Source organism: Liolophura sinensis, chromosome 9 (assembly GCF_032854445.1).
Source record: "Liolophura sinensis isolate JHLJ2023 chromosome 9, CUHK_Ljap_v2, whole genome shotgun sequence".
Taxonomy (NCBI): Eukaryota; Metazoa; Mollusca; class Polyplacophora; order Chitonida; family Chitonidae; genus Liolophura; species Liolophura sinensis.
This window is the reverse complement of record NC_088303.1, coordinates 34,783,496-34,805,052: the sequence shown is the minus strand read 5'-3', so window position 1 is coordinate 34,805,052 and position 21,557 is coordinate 34,783,496. Positions and strand designations below refer to the sequence as shown.

The 21,557-nt window shown below is 39.2% G+C and overlaps 1 protein-coding gene across 1 annotated transcript; it reads right to left on the bottom strand.

The window, feature by feature from the left end:
* Positions 1-3,294: 3,294 nt before the first annotated feature.
* LOC135475186 (aquaporin-5-like) lies at positions 3,295-15,592 on the bottom strand. The gene is made up of 3 exons (XM_064754977.1): positions 14,721-15,592; positions 5,577-5,657; positions 3,295-4,885 (listed from the first exon to the last, which is right to left on the bottom strand). Exons 1-3 carry the CDS (start codon positions 15,273-15,275, stop codon positions 4,730-4,732), a joined length of 792 nt encoding a protein of 263 aa, XP_064611047.1. The 5' UTR covers positions 15,276-15,592; the 3' UTR covers positions 3,295-4,729.
* Between the last annotated feature and the right edge of the window lie 5,965 nt (positions 15,593-21,557).

Below are 21,557 nucleotides of genomic sequence, written 5' to 3'. Positions count from 1 at the left end.
TGACTTCCGATTCAGTTGGTCAATGATGAGTGTCTTTTTTCCGCTTACTGCTTTAATCCGAAGCAAACTTCATATACACGAAGGGGGGGCGTATCTCGTCCTTTCCTGGTGTTTCACTTCTACTTTCTTTACTTGTATACGCTGCCCTGTTTGGTGTTATTGGCGAAATCATCATTGCTTCATTGAAAGTATTGACTTTGTTGATCACATTGGAATTTGAACTAGTATTTGCTGATTCGAAATGCAGCAATAAAAACTTAGCTCAAGGGAAATCTCCCCCTGCTACTGCTGGTAGTAGCTTTGAAAGTTTGAAATCTCGTAGCTACACGTCCATGGTCACATGATATATATTACATGGACATGGACATGAAGCGAGCGGAGATTTCGCTTCATTATTAATCACATAACTTATAGGACACAGGCTGCCGATTACTGACACTCGCATTTCCTACGAGATAAAAACTATTTCACCAATACCTGCCGTCACTGATCAACCACAAGTGGACAATAAATCTTCATACTTAAAACCCAATCTCTATCCACGAATGTAGTCAAACTTGGCCAAGCACAGAGGTAGTAGACAAGCTCTACATATCAATATCGGAGGTTCATATTCTTGCAAAGAAAATGAAGTTAGAACGCTTTTTCTAATTTATAATGTTAAATTCCATGAAGTTTGTTTCGACACCAAGAACTCATTGGTATGCTTGTCGTTGGGCGTGGAGAGAAATTTGTTTTACAACAGGTGCTCCAACATGCGGTTAGGACACACTGTCTCCAGTAAAATTTCCTGACATGAAACCCCAAAACTGATTCATCTATTAAGGTTATATTACACCAAATTCTGTAAATAATTTCAAATATGACAGTGTCAGAAACAGGGTTTAGAGTGAAGTTGATAGGAGCTTAGGTAACTGTTGTCAGTTTCCATCAAAAGATACCGGACTCCGCCCTTTCCCAAGCATGCCACTTGTTTTTTAATAATTATGACGTCACCCGAGGCAATGAGTTCTTATTGTCGAAACTGTGCTTATGTCGTTTAACATTATGAATTAGAAAAAGTGTTCTTACTTCATTTTCTCGGCAAGGATATGAATTTTCAACATATCGATGTGAAGAGCTTGTGCTCTGTCATTAACCAAAAGCAATGGCTGAGTTTACAGACGGCTGAATTTCGGCAACCCACTAAAAGAAATAGACTATAGTGTCAAAATACAAATCTTTCGCATTATGTCATATTATAGTGATTCGTATCACAATGTTTGTCTATACTCAGAAAATCGAATTTGTCCGAAATCAGAATAAAACTGTTAATCACAGATGCCCCGACGTATTTATTCTGCTTTACGTAACTTTTTGTTATTCATTTATTGCTGATAGCCTGTCTCATCGCCAATTCATTAGTCTATCCATACTATAACCTTTATTGTGTTATTGCATTATCTGAATGGTTTCCGTCACCCATTTATGGAAATGGACTGCGTACAGCGGCAATATAACTATAACATATATCGTGACAGACTTCAACCATGCATACACACAACACGGCTGTTATATGGCGGCGTCCCATAGCGTGCTACACACGTCTGGCCTGTGCTTATCGGACATACCGCCCATGTATATGTATGTGTACAACAGGCCTCTGGTCACAGCAACACTTCATGTAATTGTGGCTGTATGACGGGATGTGTTTGTTAGCTCCTTGTCTCTAGAGGCATAATAAGTCATATAGTCTCCCCAGGGAGGCAAGGCCTTGTGGTACTGACCACTGTCTGCCACCGTAAGCATTCACACGATACTAACCTAGCACGGAACTATGCACAATCCGCATCATGGTATAAGCGAAGAATGTCCTCAGTCACAGGATTTTGGAACTGTTTGTATCATCTAACAGTAGAAGCAAAAAAATAAAATAAAAATAAAATAAAAAAAAAAATGGATTCACGGGTTTGAATTGGTTGTCCGAAAGGTCAAGGGTTGCGACAGAACTTTGTAGTCTTGTTATTCAAGCCATATGTCAGAGTCCAGTTTTGCTGAATTGTGACTCATTATTTTTCACCGTCTACAAGTGATTCCGTGATTTATGCAGACGTACAGTGTATAATAATTCCGTGATTTATGCAGACGTACACCGTAAGTAATTCCGTGATTAATGCAAAAGTGCACTGTAAGCAATTCCGTGATTTATTCAGAAGTGCACTGTAAGTAATTCCGTGATTTACGCAGACGTACACCGTAAGTAATTCCTTGATTTACGCAGACTTGCGCCGTAAGTAATTCCGGGGTTAGTGCAGACGTACGCTGTAAGTAATTCCGTGATTTATGCAGACGTACGCTGTATAGTAGTTCCGTGATTTATGCAGACGTACACTATATAGCAATTCCGTGATTTATGCAGACGTATACTGTATAGTAATTCGTGATTTATGCAGGCGTGCACTATAACCAATCGGAATCACTTTCCTTTTATGCTATGATCTTACTGTGATTTGGTGATATAATCTATTAAAACAGTGATATCCTTTTGTTTGGAGCCGGGAATGGCGGACAGAAAATTGTTTGATCTCATCGGAAATTAACGCCGGATTTTGGCAAGCGGAGGATAATCTGTAATTTCGCACAATCGTATTGTCAAGTCTTGGTAGTTTCTCCATTGACATAAAGTCCTAGCTCAACCACCGCCATGGGTGAACGTTCCAATCTCTCTATAACTGTTCGAAGTCATGACAGTGGCTATGAATAGTGTTTTTGAGCCTCCATTTTGCTTGAGCGACCGGAATTCTCTTGGAAGACGGCTTGACTTAAATTAGCTGTGACATTGGGTTTGTCAGGTTCCTGGTAGTTTCCTACGAGTTCTGTCATGTTCCCTAACCTGACTGTCGTCATATATATGTGAAATTATCTCGAGTACGAAGTGAAACATGAATAAAATAAATTAATAAAAGATAAATGGGCAGATTTTCATGATAATCTAGCCCCGTTATCCCAATGTCTCTTCTACAAAACTTTGTCATGTTTCTTTTCTGCAGAATATAAGGTTGAAATATGACGATTCTTGCATGAACAAACCCTGATGAAAGGAAATCTGTTCCAGGACCAGTATCTCCAGCGTTTTAAATTATTGTTATTGATTTGAACTTATCCCTTATATCTTTCTTTGAAGAACGTTACCTATGATATTGAACAGTAACGGAAGAAAAGTCTCGGATCAGTCTCAAAACTTCAAATCTCAGTGGAGTTCCAACCCAGGTAAAAATACATATGACGTTAATTAAGCATTGAGGCCTACAAATGAAAGATTTATATTTTTTATTCAAGTCAATTTCTATTTCTACAGGTACAAACATCGATGAACATGAGATATAATCAGACAAAATATCGATCATTTGAGTATTTTACCTTATCCATGAGTTTCACAACTTGCAAGAAGTTGAAGGAAGAACAGTATTTCCAATACACATGTACATTAAGTCCCAATAGCATTATACGTTTTAACATTTAGTTTACAAGGACGCACCTACCAAAACAATTACACAGAGGCACACTAAGTGACGACGCACACTAAGGATCAGACTAGAAGATTCAAACTCAAATAAATCCATGCCAACTCATATTCTGTGTTCAGATTTAGACGCGTGGACTACGAGTAAAATATTCAGAGTGTGAAAATGGCCTTTTTTCTTGCATATTCCCATGATCTTTGTTGGTACGATTAGCTAAAATCGTCCTTATGATGGCGTCAACCCGAGCGTTATAGTTGAAACATCTGATCGGGATTTGTAGTCGGATCTCCTGATGTAAAATACAGTAAAATCTCCCGACTGAACTAATGGAAAATCTCCGCTATCTTAACTGTACTGCTGGTATAAGCAGGCCGCTCCCAGTGCTACACGTGGTCTCGTGGTATATATCGGTGCAGAAAAAACACCATTAGCTTCTTTAACTGAAGCAGGAACTTTGAAATTGTCGTTTAAAACGATCCCTTTGTTATTGGGTGCTTTATGTTAATGTATTAATAGCAATTGTACCGAGTCATTTTAAAACAAGAACAAAAAAATCTGAAATTGTACACTGCGTAGATAAATGCATGACGTAATCAGCAATGACGTAAGACGTTCGTAACGTAATCCCCAGTTGGAGAACCTTTCAATGTGGCGCTCAATGTTTTTGTCAGCCAATCTGATTAAGTAGATTTAATATCGACCACAATTATAAAAAGAGAAAATGCCGTGATAGCGTCGAGAAAGGTATTGTTTAAATAATTCCATATGCAGAAATGCTGATGGCATGCAACGTACGAGTCAAATGTCTACTTAGCTAATGTGTAATATAATCACTTAGATAATATCATTTGCTGTAAAAAAAAAAGTTACATTGTTAATCATACCCCTCATAGCGCATGCGCAGCTCTATATGGTCGCTTTACCTCTTCTCCACAACCAGCAAATTTTGTACAGAAATCTTGAGCAACGAAAAGGTCATACTGCATGTAGCAGAAAGCTACGTCTGAAAGGAGAAACGCATTCTGTGTTTCTACAAGTCCTTCATTTATATGCATTCCCTTTAATCTGTAGTATGTATAACGTTGATTGCAATGGAAATATAAAGCAATCGTATTGATAAATGTAGATCCGCGGAAAGACACTTTTGATTTGGATCGACGTATGCGCTGTGGGAAATATGATTATAGAACAGCCAAAAATATTTTCATGAAGTTTATGAATTGATTTCAGGCTTGGGCAACTTCGGTTGTTTTCATTTCGGAATCCTCAGTATCCGTTACTTTGCGTCTCTTATCGTAGCGTGACACGGACTTTGCCGAGTAGACGAACTCGTACAGTAGAGCAGCGAGGGTTCCTCCCACTAAAGGTCCAACCCAGTACACCTGAGGAAAATAAATGGAACACAGTATAAATCTTATAGTTTATGTATAGTGTCATATACCAAACGGACGTATATGTCAGATGAAAACTCGATTTGTTTTTATAATTTTATAATATTGATGGTTTTATAATATAAGATAGTTATACAACATTGCATTTATTTATGGTAGTCTGACGGGACCACGTGGGTATCAATGGTGTCATATCCATACTTCTTGCTTGAACTTGTTCAAGGTTCATTCTACGAATACATTCATATATATGATGTGGCGCCACTAATGACACAGTGGTGAAGAAAGGCCACCATAGAATCCAGTATTTCAAGTGCATTTTTGTTAGGATAAAAAATTTTCGACAGTCACTTTTAGGTTTTTAATTGCGTTCCTGCTGTTCTCCCCCTGGGGTCTCCGGTTTGAAGAGAATAGGACCCTAACCCTTTGCCAACTGGGTGCCTTGTCCCAAATCTGTTCAGCGGCACACTTGACTTTTTGTTTCAGTTGTTTGAATATTTTGAAAGACTTATATTTTTTGTGCTTTTTGAATTTTAACTCATTTGTCATCGTTCCCATGCACGTGATAAGACAACAGTTTCCTGAGTCTAAGAAGCTGTCCACGAGACATGACCGAAATACTGCCAGTGTTACGTCCAATCCTGATCATTCAATCATCCATTTGATCTATGTCATGACTTACCCAGTGATCATCCCACTTCCCAGTGATCACAGCAGGTCCCAGGCTTCGTGCACAGTTCATTCCCGTCCCCGTGTAGCTGATCTGTGAAGAGAAATCACATCGGTGATTGACTGATATAGCCTGTAGCATTCAGTTTAAAACCATAAACGGATAAAATAATGGAAGAAGAGACTTTCCAGATGCTCAGCACGTTTTACTTACGTTTTTCTGTTACTACCTTAGATTAGTCTCTTATGAATAATGATTGAATGCTACTGATTTAGGTGTGACCATACTGTCGTCGCTGCTCTGGTTTTACTCTCCACGCTGAAGTCTGTTATATTACAATCCTGGATTGACCAGATTTCTGCTGAAAGGCTAGGAATTTTCATGAACAGTTAACATAAGTGACTCAGGCAAATGGACATGAGGCCGTATTTCACTAGTTACTTACGGCTATTTGCCAAATATCACACTGTCTTGAGACTCGAACAAAAGTAATATTTTGTGACATAATTTCTTCCAAAATATGAACTTTAATGGACTAAATTTGAGGTCTTTTACAGTAAATGAAAATGTAGACACTGTTCACGCCTATACCAATGTCAGTTTTAGGCGTGTATCACGTGACTGCTGTTTGTGAAGTGACATAACGTATGCATTCTTGGGGTTTAACATCGCTCTTAATTCTTCAGTCGTGTGATGGCAAGGAGTCATTAAGGATGTGTACATAAATTGTGTCTTCTTGTGGCAGGGCTAGTCCATGCCGCCAATGTGCAGCAGGCAATGAAGTATCATACCGAAGACACCAAACATGACACCCTACCAAAGTCACATTGCACTTATACGCTGGGTCAACCAATCATATTTCCTTGCTCTAACCTCTAAGACTGAGTGCCAAGCTAGACAGCAGCAAATACCTTTTTAAAGCCTTTGGTTTCACCCGAAAGTGGTACAATATAAGGAGGCCATAATTTGACACAGTGTAGGGAGTAAGAAGCGTAAGTAAGTAGTTTGTTTACTCAGACCAAACATAAACCCTTGTATTCTTTTCAAAATATAAACTTGTGACCCAAGTCTCTTTTAGATACTTTGTTCAAAACATAATAAAATAATGATAGTGGTTAAAATTTACTAGATAATAACTGTCTAATTTTTGCAATTGAATTTCACTGAAAGGATTCCGTAGTGAATAAAGCGTATAAATCACACTGTTATGGGATTACGCCAAGCCCCTTACCGCTCGAGCTGTCGTGGAAGAAGGTGTGAAAATGCAGCAAGTTACACATTGTCTTGAACTGACAAAATAAAATCTTGACTGACGTATAAATGTCAAGTATCCGGATATCACTGGTTGTTTACGACTAGAGACCATCTTTGACAAAACAGAGGGACTGGATACAGTCATGGTAGAGGCTATTGTTTAGTTACGCGAACGCTGCGCTTCGCGCGCATTATGATGCAAGTCAGTGACACTCTGCAGTTATCACGCCGTGCCCGCTTGGCTTTAATTTACGTGTGCTCTTGCCGTCCTTTTTGACGTGTAATAGAAGTCGCGACCTCCCGAATCTCACGTATCATACATGTATTAGGCTGTTGACAAGGGTACATCGACTCTCCCAAACAATTTGCTCCATTCCCCATCTATTGCTTCAGTGGATGACTGATAAATGGGCTGTGTTTAACCCCGAAGGTGACATTTTTCTATGTCAAATACCGCCAATGCCATGTTTGCCTACAAACCATGGGCTATAGGGCTGATAAGGCAATTCTGAATTCTGACCGTCGACCTTTTCTGCTGAAATCGTTTACTATTATAATTTAACCACGGAGATATTTAAGCCCATACGGTGACAAAGTATAAGTTCATCTGTCATTTTACTGGACAGTTCTGACATTTCATTCCATTAAATGTCGGCATTGTCACAGCTCTCTTTTTGAAAGGCTATTCCTTTAGGAAAGAGAGGATTTTTTTTTAAAAGTCGGCCACCTTGGCCGCACACTCTGATTTCCTCCACCCATGAAACTCATTCCCACAGTATAGATTAAAAACTCTTGAGTATGGCTTTAAGCCACAATCAAATAAATCAATCAATCGATCAATAACACCAATTTGAAGATATTAAGGAAATGATTTATCAAAACTGTGTGATTCATCATTCAGTACCGGAAGTTTGCTGCGGAGATCACGAATGTGACTCTCCATATATTTCTCCTGACTCCCTATGGTGTGTGTAATGACTCCCACGCATACCCAAGGTATCCCTGTAGTACACCTCTGCATGTAACAGATGGAGGACATATATGCTCATGTTCTTCGTAAAAGTGTGTGTGTGTGTGTTTTTTTTTTTGTTTTTTTTTTTTTGGTAACCAGATATTTATATTCCTCTGTGTCAAGAGCACTAACCAACTTAATTAATGTAAGCTCGGTATAAGTTTTTTCCACTTCACATAGGAGCCTATACAGTTTTGGCGTGGATGGGTTACTGTAGGTTACACGAGCGCATTGATTTTCCTTAAAATTTATGTAATGAAATTGTTAACTTCAACCTCCAAAATATATATACCCTAATTTTCACGTGGTACGATGTCATATCACAACATGCAGCTTGCACTTTTACAATATCATCCAAGCATGACCACCGTTTTTTTTAAGCTGTGGTTACTGGATGTGAAGTGATAGCATTTTGTTACCTTGGTAACTCTGGGGATGGGGTGGGGTGGGGTGGGTGTGTAGGAAGTAACACCAGCAAAACCAGATGAAATTCTCATCTATTTTAACTCGGTGCAATCTAACAGTGCAGAAATATATAGTGCATCAACAACCTACAATGTCTGTGTGACAGTATCACCAAATCATTGCCCCTTCACTCTTCAGCTCGGAGCCAACTCTCAACTGCCTGAATTTCGAATGTGTAACCTTCAAGGTGTCAAATCTAGGCGGTGTGTTAGACAAACGTATACCAGTTGTCACTCCTTAATGAACATTGAGGTCAGTAATTGCAAGACCAATTTTCAAAACGAGAAATCAGTGCGTGGACGACGTGGACTACTGGAGCGTCTCAGAGGTTTACATGTACTAGTACCACTTGAATAAGAGAACTGTAGTGACAGACTTACATTACCAGTCCCAAACACATTAAACGAAATAATCCACCAGTTAAACGTACCGCATGTCATTTCTCTCATAGCGGCTTCCGTTCCCACTTTTTGCAGCGGTCTTTGGAATCCATAGAAAAGCCAACAACAGAACAGCTAGTTTACAGTACATCGGGCGTCATGGAAAAAAACATTGTGTTATAACAGTAAGTGTACAAAACTGATCTTGTCCTAAAAAGACTTGATATAGCTCCAACATCCCGCCAGGGGCCGTCTTGTACTCCGATCTCTACGTAAGTGATGACCCTTTAAATGTTAAAAGACACGGATTTCAGAAGTATGACTTACCGAAAGACAGACTGAGCGATTTATGGTGCTGCTTTATGGCAACTAATAACATGTGACACGAATCTTGGTAGATGTCTCCCCCAGCAATGTCGCATGTTCGGAAGTGATGAAAAGTATCTATTATCGCCGTTATACAACTCTCAGTACAATATTTTACGGTGGCCCATGTATGAAATTTGTATGTTTAAAGTTTTGTAACTCTTATCATCTGAGTGAAAACCTTTCCACCGAATTAAGTGGAATTCATGTTATACCAAAAAGCTTTTCGCGCCTCCGAACTCATTAAGACGGCGGAGAACAATATTTTAACCACACTATATACTAATTGGGCGTGTTACCCAAACAGCATGTGCGCATGCCAATGAAAATACATCTGATATCAGAAAACATATTTGATCAACGCTCATTTTCACGAGCTTTTGACCCTTTCATCTGGAGAAAATGTTTCCACTCAGGCGAAAACCCTTTCTCCCAGGTGGAAACCAAAGAAAAACGTACAAAACTTGAATAACAGTAAATCGTTCTATATTTACACGTGAAGAGCGATTCACCAATTCACGTTTTGAAATTTTAATTATGGGCTAAGAAATTTGCATGTGTATCTCATTATTGTATATACCCACCGTCTTACAATGCACTGATTTGTCTCCCGTGCCGTAAAGCGATGACGTTAAGTCACAGTAGGGCTTCACCATGATGTCGTAATGTCGACGATGAAAAATTGAGTGGTAATTTCCATTTACATCACAACTTACTGATTACCAATTAAGTAAAGCATAGGCCAAATGCTCCAAGCGACTTCACTCTATATATAAGTCAATTAGTGAGACATTGGTAAAGCAAATGTGAGCATAGCCTTCACTCCATCTGCAGATGTGTTCTGTCCTTTCATCGTAACGATGCTGAGCTCTACACTAGGTGCGTATGTACTTCCTGACGGTTATACATGATACACCGACGACATTGACTGGTTGGCTGGTTCGTCTTAGTTCTGACCACACATGTCCACTGAGAACAAGGTCACGTGTCCAGACCCACCTCCGACAAATTCCTCTGCCCAACCTGATGGTTGTAAGACGTTGATTTTCCTTACTTCTTACACAGGAAAGCTGTGTAAGTGTATTAACCAACACTTTTGCATTGTACAGTGCCATACCAACCCGCATCACCACCATGCAGTTTGCACTTCTCTGTATAACATGTGAAGAATTTAGCATAACATGACCTTCATTTTTGCAGCTTTTCAGCTGGTATTTTATCATTCAGAGGATGGCTATCGGCCTTTGGAAAGAATTTTTCAGTTCTCTCCAAAACAGGCGAATTATGATATGTTTTAACAAGGTGAAAAACAACAGTTCGGAAATTTAAAATACCGCCATCCTATAATGACTTTCTGGCTGCATTATTCAATCAGTGCCTCAGCAACTGGAAGGAACTGAATAGCGCATGTGTCATTTCTTTGTCAGTGGCAGGCTTTACACCGTATGGCTGTTTGGGTGAGTTAGGTTAAATGGTCTCCGGTACGGCTCTAAACACCCAAATCAAATAAATAAATAAAACATACACGATGTGAATTATGTGCCAAGTATATCGACTCGGCCTCTCCCAGATTTAAACTATTTAAACCCAATGATGAACAAAACCCTCCTTAAACAAGTCGGTCCAAGTCCTGCGTTCTTTTGTTGCTTTCTGTAATACGTCACTGTTTCTACAGAGCTGTGCTTGTAAAGAAAGGGGTAGCTCACAGACACTGCAGCCCAAGAGCACAGAATGATGAGTTTTTGCACATCTTGGAAACGACATATTTAGACCAGAAGTGTTCCCCATTATGACCACAGCAGAGAGTTATCCCTCATAACCATTCATGAGAATTCCCTGATCAAGATACCCCGCTAATATAATAGATCGGATAGCTAGGAATAATCGCTCTCTGGACACAATCTGGTTTTGTAGCTGTCATTACTGATTCCAATAAAGATGAGACAAGCTTCTGAGTTTACATGATGCCATGACTCTTTAAAGACATTTAAGTGTTAAGTGTCAACACTTTAAGTGTTAAAATGATGTAACACATTAAATGCTTCAAAAAATGTTTGTGTCAACATTTTAACACCTATTATAATGATTGTTTGTAGCTTGTAACATAATTTTACAGATTACAAGGTTTTGTATCATTTACACAATAAGAATTACACAATACCTAAAACTATTAATTTCACATAGCATAGTGTTCAGTTACAACATTTTCTAACGATTCTGCACAGTGTTAAATATCTAACACAATCCAAAACGCTAACCTATCATTATAAATGCCGTATCTCTTCCATCACCTCCAAAATGTTAGATTTAGCACTACTGAGGTTATAACATCTCAGTTTTAAGAGACCACATTTTAGGTGATATAGGCCCATGTGTAACTCCTATACCAAAATTTCTCCAGAAAAATACTCCTGAAAATTTAGCATGGTGATATACTGTGCACCAAAATAGGATTGCTTATCTACGGAAAGAAATTAATATAAACGTCCATAGTACCTCTACCAACTAGAATATAATTGAGTTTTGAGGGTGATTTTTTTTTTACATTTAATGCGGTAAATCTGTTTCCATGGTAACTGGAATTGAGCTGTAGTCTACCTCCATCTGCATCCAGTGAGTTCATAGCGTTCAGCTCGCATGTAAACCCACGCATGGGTGATCGTGAGTTTGAAGAGTGTATGATTACGATGGCACTTGGAAGTAGTGGGTGTAAAAAGCTTCCAGATTGGGCGTCGTAATGGCCTACACAGGACGTAATCGTTCACGAGTCATCGTGATGTTAAGGGGCGTTGGTTGTTTGCTGGCATTAAGTCTCTCTCAAAGAGAATTGAATAATCTCTCACCGCCTTTGAGTAAGTATCCATGTATGTAGATATAGCCAGGATGTTTGATAGGAGGAAAAGTGTGTTTGGAAATAAAGAAGTTGCTTTGAAAGAAGGTTTTACAATTAATCAGATGCAAAATGATTTACAAAAAGGGATGAAATAATGCCATATTGCTCTGTCTCTTTTGCAGCTGAGAAGTGTTTTGATGTGTTTTGTAATACTTAGCTTGAGATTGCGCGCTGAATGCAAGACCGGCTATATGAGGCTGTTCTGAATATACAGACTACATGTTGCTCTGAAACTTTTCCTACACCTCATGCTAACTGAAATGGAAAAAAGTATTCAGCCTGGTTGATCTGGGATTCTTTGTCAAAACAAACTCACTCTTGACGCTTAGGAAAGCTATACAGGACTATAGTACTGGGCACTAGAGTTCCATCATTCATGTGTTGTGAGTATACACTGATTGTGAACAATGGTTGTTCTTTACGGGAACAATTATACAGAAACACTGGCGTACTACAGAAAAAAATTAAAAGAGTACACGACTTAATTGGACCGATTTGCTTCACACAGATTATTTTACCCATTGAAAAGGGTATGGGGATTTAAAATTGCACGTGTATTAAAGTCAGACATGTTTTTATTAAGATATATAAAACTTTTCTGAACCCTTGGCCACGAAAGTTGGGCACGTGTACATCATTTACAGAAAGTTGAGCACGTATTTTATCAGTGAGAGGAATGTAAGAGCAAAACAATTTCCTCAAAGTTTGCAGACAGAAAATGCCATCCCTGAAGTGTCATTCGGAAAACTACAATATGCCGAACTTAGGAATGGGAATGCGAATGCTTGGAATATCTCAGCTACAGGAGACAGTGCTCGAGTAAGTTTCAATGCCTGCATCTTTGTCATATCGGAGAAGGTCGCGGAATTCCGTTAATCTTCGGTAAACACCCAGAGAAACTTTAAGTGAACGACGGTAAATTTACTGCATTATTTCCCTTCCGTTAATTAAACACTGCTTTCAACATAATTCCCTAGTGGCTTGACCACATTAAAAATTCACGGCCATTTTAAACCAAAAACTAAAACCATGATTATACATTTACATGAAAGAGTGAGTGACTTTTTTGCTAAATTTTTCTTCGGCACAATCAAGTTAAACATGCGTGTGAAACAGATTGGCCATATATTGAGTCGAATTTTTCTGGCATTTGCTGGAGCCAGCATGTGACTGTCCATGGGCACCCTGTGCAGCAATCGCTTCAAAGAGTGTCATATCTATACAACGATACCCAGATCTCATTAAGACGGAGATACTGTGCGCGGAAGTTTATGTTATAGCATTAGAGTTGCTAACATTTCCATGTGTGCTTAAGGGTGGAGCCTTCGTCACTTTCTGTTACTAATTGTCCACACTACTATTACTCCAAGGGTTACTGATAATTGTAAAGTTTACACAGACGATTAGCATATTTACGTAACTCCCACGGTAGTGTAAACACGTCTTCGGCAGGTGTGAATATGTCTGTACTGCAACACGGGGTGTAAACATAACATGATACACGAATGCGACAGTGACGTCAAGGCATTAATGTACACTCGCCAAATGCATACATTACGAAATCCATGTAAAATGCAAAGAGGACTTTTCAGTTTGTTAAAGATGAATAAATTAGAATACAACAAATGATAAAATGAAAAGGTTCTACCCGTATACAATGACAATTTTACCGCAGTGCTTATAGCCCAGTAAAGAAACCACCGTTTTGTACTTCTGTGCGATTCAATAAAACACTGTTGTATTAAAACAGTAGGCCTAAGAGTGAGAACCATGTTTGGAATATAATTGCTTTTCAAAGAAAAAATGTCAAGTAGACGGAGGTACTTTTCTTGATATGGTATCGCAGTTGTCACATATATACTAGATGTCCCGTATTTCTGTATGGTGATAAATTTCCTAACGACACATGACAGCTAAACGTAAACAAAACCATATGCGTGAATAAACATTTATCAACGCAATTCATTTCAACTCATTTGACTGTTATATCATCCCAGGGTTGTATCAGAGGTATAATGTATTAACATATAGATGCACATGTATATTTTTTTTAGAAATACATGCAGAGAGTATTAATTTACATCTTAGCATCATTTCTTAATTATCACATACAGCTGTTAGCACGTGGTCCCACAGTACTGTACTACTTTTGACATCAACTATATCATAATACTATGCTTATGTCTCCGTGTACAAGACTGGTCCCAGCATATATTCATAGTGCTGTCTCACTTGGCTACCATGCCAAAGACACCAGTCACAGTAGACCGATACCCGACCGACCAGTATTTTGCCTACACCCTAATACTGACATTCAAAAGGTGGAAGTATCCAGGCTTTAGTTTGGAAGTCTTATGCTTGATCCGCATGACTAAAGCCTAGCCTTCTGTGTACCATTCGGACACTATCGACCACTCGGCCATGCACAACACATCTTCATCTAGAGCGATTTTGTATACCCACGCATAATATAAACTACCGAGTCCACACGCGCACCTGCGTATATTAGGCCCTATTTCCAACGAAAATGTCCACTTATCCATCTATACATGCAGTTAGATTGTCACAGACGAAGCACAATGGCAATAGGAGAAACATAAGGTGATTGTACGTGGAAAATTTAGACAACGATCATAACAAATCAAGGTCCGTTATACAACGATTTCGCGATTTGCGCCTGGTAGAGTATAACCAAGACATGCGTGCATAACAATAGCTAATGCTTTGTGAAACAGGTCCAGATTTGGACAGAATCGATCGATAGAATGAAAGAAGTGGTAACTCACGGCAAAAAGATGGCAGATTGCAACGGATAATCCAATAGCTAGCGGTCCAGAACCTCTGAGATCATGGCGCTGTCCATCCACAGTGGCGAAGACGGTGAAGACCAAGACGAACGTAATGATGAGCTCCACACCGAATCCCTGGGCAGGGGTGATCTCATTCAGACCGTTTGCACCCAGAGCTGACCTCCGGTCTTCCGGGCTTACTCCGTACAGGATAGCTGCACCCACGATTGCCCCGATAGATTGGGCAATCATATAGAGAACCCCTCGTACGATGGTGATCTTGCGGGTGACCAAAAAACCGATGGTGACCGCTGGATTGATGTGTCCGCCACTGACGTGGGCAATGGCCCAAACGATCGTGGCCACGGATAGCCCAAATGTAAGAGAGATTTGGACGATTCTTTGCGGCGGCATTTCGCTGGACTCGGACCAGTTGACCGCTGAACCACATGCCAGGAACACCAATAACAAGGTTCCAAGCATTTCCGCCGACAAGGCTCGCCAAAAATTCAAAGTGGAAATATCGTTAATGTTATCGTTTATAATCGCCATAGTGAAGAGAGACGCAGTTAGATGTCACAGTCCGGGTGTGTGTGTGTGGCTTGGCAAATAGTGCCCTCCTCTCCACGTATAAAACACGAAGGCGACGTAAAAAAAATATCCGGTTTCTTGCAGATGAAGTAATTCGACGAGACTCGGATCGTATTTGCAACGAGTAATATTTTGAGACAAACCCTTTCTGCTCTAATTCCCACTTGTCCGTTTCCGTGGGATTCCGAAATTGGGTCTGTGTTTTGAGCAGGCTTTAAACCCCGCACTGACGCGCTATGAGGTATATCGTAGTTAATGATCTCAGCGCTTCGTGTCGCTCTGAGCACAAATTCGGGAGTCGCTGGATAAAATCCCCACTAACCAGCGCTGACACTGTGCGTCGACTGACTTGAACGCGGCGAGTTAATGAGGGATCGCTGGAAGAGCATTGCCTGCATGTATGGTGATGGGAGCCAAAGAGCACTAGTAGGCGAGTGCAGTGGCACCAGTGGTGTCTACAACATTACAGCCTGAAATGTCAAACTTAGGGGAGAAAAAAGAATTCTCTGATCTCCCCATCCGCGTACATATATATATATATATATATATATATATATATATATATATATATATATATATATATATATATATATATATATATATATATATTTGCTTGCTTAATGACATATATAGGGTACTCAAGGCATGTTATTTTAGATTTAACAAGATTATTTTATATTTAAGGACGGTATGGTACATTATTATTTTATTGCTTACTTGTACTACTGGAATTTTACTCGAGTTACATACTGGGTTGGTGGTTGAATATCTAAGAGTTTGTACTTGAATGAATATGCTAATCTGAGCTTAGGACATACTATAGGGTAATTATAGGTCACAGTATGTCACTGCTATGTTGTTTATAAGGAATGTGTTTAAACTGAAAATAACGAGAGGATAAATTCTACCGTCCGGATTAACTAGTGGATTAAATCAGTATCGCTCCGTTGTGCAAGATTACCCTCTGCGCAGTCAAAACGCACAATATGAAGACAACGGTGACGATTCTGATGCAATGCTATATTCCATATAGCCGTAACTAAATATTTAATACAGCATGTCCTGTACTGAACGCCGCGTGTTGTGTATAGAAAATGATCACGATTTGTAAATTTTGAATGTAATAAAACCTGCCATTACTTCAAGTCTTCACGGATTCGGAACCATGTATTTATTTACTTATATATCAGTTGTTTAACGCCATCCCCAAGAGCTTTACACTTAATGTAATTGCGATCAATTTTATCGCTGAAGAAAACTGGAGTACTCTAATTAAACCAACGCCCTTTGACAACCTACTGATAAACTTTCCTGCGTATGACGTGTTGACATACCCACCGCGTTGGTGAAAGAAAAGCGATGTACAAGGAACGTTAGACTCCACAAACGGCCACAGAGTCCTTGTCGACCAGTGATTGTCACCAAGGTCCTACGGACACCAAACTTACCAGAAACTCGTGGAGAGAATAACACGATACACACCTTGTAACGTTAGATTACCGGGTTGTTTAATCCTAATCCTGTTACATAATCCGATTTTCATCTGAAACGGAATTATCAAAAGTAACCCTATTTGGCTTATCCATGTAGCTATCTGTTATTAAGCTACACCGGTCTGTTATTGTTGTTATTGTTATTACTTGTTTATTTGTTTACTATTTAAAAAAGAAACTTGTATAAATACTGATCCACAATGTACCAGGTGATTTTTTTTTACCTATTAACATGAGGAAGTTGTTTTACACTGTTTATGCCTGTTTAAATCTGTTCATGATGTTATAACGGAAACTGGCCCGAACAGGGGCTAAAGCAACTCCTGAAATGAATTCCTGAATTGAGTGCGAAAACAATTAGGCCTTAGTGGGGCTCAAGCAATTCCTGAACTGACTGTGGAAACAACTGGCGGTTACAGGGGTGCAAGCAATCCCTGAACTGACTGTGGAAACAACTGGCCGTTACAGGGGTGCAAGCAATCCCTGAACTGACTGCGGAAACAATTAGTCCTTAATGGGGTTCAAGCAATTCCTGAACTGACTGTGGAAACAACTAGCCCTTATTGTGGTTCAAGCAATTCCAGAACTGACTGTGGAAACAACTAGTCCTTATAGTGGTTCAAGCAATTCCAGAACTGACTGTGGAAACAACTAGCCCTTATAGTGGTTCAAGCAATTCCTGAATTAAAATTGAAAAGACTAACCCGTACATTGAGTTACGTAATTCCTGCATTGATATCCCGCAAACAACTATCTCCCAAACAACTATCCCGCTTAAAGGTTCAAGCAACTAGACACAAACATATGTTGACACTTGCCTTTAACTAGTTTAGGAGGAATTTTGGTTCCTATTCCATTTCATACTTGCAATCTTTTGTTACAGGAATGGTGAAAATCGATTGCGATTGTTTTGTATGTTGACCAGTGCCAGATTCCTTTCTCGCCCTGAACGTCCATTTTGGTTGACCGCTGGTATACGAATGTTTGTTTCGAGGCATAGATTCTATGTTAAACACAACCAGTTGAAGTTTGTACATAAATTGTCTCCAATGAAGTGTCATTCATAAATGATATGTTGCCAGTCTATGCGGTTTAATATTTATTTTCTATTTAGCCGTAACATTTTATCACGGTTTGTAAATGGAAACAGATTTAACATTTTAACACGGTTTGTAAATGGAAGCATGATTTAAAACAGATTAACAGTCAATCATAATCATTTATTACAGGCAATTCATATACACAAAAACACGTTTGATCAACTTTCTCAAAATTCCATTAATCTGTTAGGTTTTTTTTTTTCCTTTTTTTTCTTTAGAACCTTTCTCTCAAATCACGTAGCCTTATAGGACACAACACAGACTGTAGCAATTGCGGAAGAAAATGACTTTACAAAGTAGGCTGTAAAGTGCCATTCCCGCGTAGTTTGACACGAATGACTACACGTATACTTCATAGCAAGACTGTCGAGTCGTGTTGTTTGTGGAAACCCTAACATGTTTGCACGATTTACTGGGTCAAGTCCCGCCGGTCTCACTGCCGACCTGTTACTCAAATGACAAGATACAAAATAACTGAAAAACCTACATGTTCAGATCTCTGTGAACGCTGCCACTGAGAGCCTTTATGTTTACCTGTCAGCCTGGAAAAGTACCCCTGTTAAACCTCTCATTAAAAGTTCCATTTATTTATCGATGCATGATGTACGTGACCATAGGATTATAGTCACAGTTTATTATTTTTCTAAAATTACACAATCGGGGTAAATCAATGACTGAAAAAAACTTTCCGTACTATTTTGTACTCTCAACTTTGCAGCCATATGGGGTGCGTTAATTTTTTGCCTCTGGATGTCTATCTGTGTGCCACACCCAACAAGTTCGCTCGCGAGACAGACACGTGACTGACTGACTTCTCGGTTTTTCTTTTTACTTCAGCAAATCACTGAAGTCCGCATTGTTAAAAAATATCAAGGTGGCTCTCCTTTATTCTTAAATTTCTTTCAAATATCTCTAGTCATGCTTACTGAAAACCCGGCCTGCATTTCCGCCATATTTGATTACAGTTTAACGCCGATTTGTTGCAGGGGTCCATATGCATGGTGTTACTCTATTATAAAACTGATTTTGTGACAATATGCATACAAAAGCCCCCTATTAAGATACCACTACTTAAGCATTGACATGAGCAGTTAGAATGAAGCCTTAACTGAGGTAAACTGAGGCCGGGTTTCACCGGTTTTACTTGTGATCAGTTCTGATCAATGAGTTCACTCATTATGATGTATTCTATATAGAATGGCGATAATATTCATAGGATAGCATCAACACTTCTGCAGATGGTGAGCTTGTGTTTGGCTAGTATAATGTATATCATATGGTGTTCCTACATGACTGATGGAGAAGAAAACTATTGGATTGTGCTGGTAATTTGCATTACTGTTATTTACCTTATGTTCCTCTTATATATTGTCCAACATAGCCCGGATGTAGGCATGGTGATTAGACCAGGGAAACACAATGACCCATTGGGGTGTGAGAAATGTTCCCAGCCTATCTAGTCGGGGGCCTCAGTGGTCTAATAGTTAGTATGCTATAAGAGCACAATTTCCCAGAGGCATTTCACCAGTGTGATCGCCGTGAGTTGATGGTCGTGGGTTCCCTCGGGCTGTGACCGGTTTCCTCCCGCCATAATGAAAATGAAATATTCTTGAGTACGGCGTAGACTTGAAACTCCAATCAAATAAATAATTTTTTGTAGTCAAATCTGTTATCTGCTCCCTATACTGACTGCTCACGTACCAAAGTTCGAGCCTACCCGATATCCCCTGAATGTAGATTACTTACTGAGCGCTTACAACTTTCACTTTTCCCTGCAAAATATCAGAAAGGCAACCTAGTTTGACTGCCATTTTAGATGTTGGTGCTGGACGATTTTGTCACCTTCGTCAGTAAAGCCTTCAGCGAGGTGGGTGGTACTCCTGGGCAAAAGGTTTTCAATTCCATCAAAATTTTAATGTATTTTAATTTGGTGGAAAAAATTTAGTCTGTCAGCATTATATTAATATTCGAGTATGGTAGGATTATCCAGTCAGTGCTCTTGCACTGTTCAATTCGGAGACTAATCTTGAACCTAATTGCACGAATAATAAGAACTGAATAAATTGGTGTTAAGAGACATTGCTGGATGTAACAATTTTTTTGGTTCAAAGTTGTCAAACAAATTAAAGGAGGAAAACTAGTCACGACCATAACATAGAAAAACATTAAAGGTTATCTTTCCAAACCTTATAATGGTGACGTTGTGATTGTGCAAAAGAAATTTCAACTCAAAATGATGCTTTCTAAAAGCTTTAAAGCGTGCATGAAAGAAATTTATGTGAAAACTTTTTCTTGGTAAACCATCATATTTTTGTTTAAGTTACCTGTTAGTTTCAATACACCTTGTTTGGTTTGGGCACTTTGGGAGCGTTTTCCAGAATCAAAGTGACTCTAGATATGGCCCTGCTAGTAGAAATAATCCTGTTATGGTCCCAAGTCAAAACCAAACTTATACCCTTAAGGATGCTGCCAATAACCAGTATGTCACTATACAGTGTGAAGAAATGCCGCTTTTCTTTTCCTTCATAGATCACTCAGATTTTTACTTTTTGATCCCATGTAGCACAGTTGGAAACTTTATACTGTACGTCAGTTAGTGCAAAAGAACATATGTTAAGCGACTGGCTAAAAGTTTGGAAACCCGCTTGTTTGCCGACCTCATCTACGCCATATTTTTTAAATGAATACGAGCCATCTGTTTCAACCTGTTCACGGTGGTTTGATTGATAAATCTTAAAATTATAGTGCAGCAATTCTGGAATGGGTTTTTCATGGTTTCTATTTTATTTCATAGTTTCAACAAACATGGTACTAGGAAAACCACTCTCACAGTGTATCTGCTAGGACGTTAACCTTAAGGAAATCTCACGTATCATTCACACAATTTGCCACAACCATTAACGATATATGTTGTAATCCCGCAGATTTTAAATTGCAATAGCCATTATCTATAGATGACAAGATAATGCGGTAAAATTTGCAATATTAAATTACCGAATAAATATATAGTGTGCAGTGGATTAAGGCATTTCCGCTTCTAATGAGCCAAGTCAGGAGCTATGTTATTTACAAACACACACATTATCCCTGCAGTCTTCATTTACTCTTAAAAACGCTGAGTCTGCGAGTTGAGTTTGGGTCATAACGTCACCAAGCATTTATCAATAAATAGTAGAAAAAGCATTGTGCCGTGAGTATCCGATAAAGCTTATGGTCCTCATAAAGATTGCCTGTTGTTAGCATATATGCCGTGCTAATTAGATGTAGATTAGATTATCGTTTCGAGACATACTCGGATCCGGTGACCTTTTACTGACAGAAATCATATCTGAGCGCCATACAAATTCTACCCGACCTGGCACTGCACAAGACTAAACGGTGTACAGGTCAACCACCCGCGAACTAGTTAACAGTATGTGATGTGTGGCCTTAAGCTATTCGCTGGACCTTGACTAACGATTTATTAATATATCTGATAGATATATTACACCGTTCTCAAGAATTTTTCGCTTTTATATGAGATGATTGTCAGTTTTGTCATTTTTATGAGACTGTTGATGAAACCGCACTCTCAGGGGTAAACCATCGACCTTTGCTTGGCCAGTAGTACTGACGATCTTTCCCAGGTGTACCGTCAACTCTCACCAAAG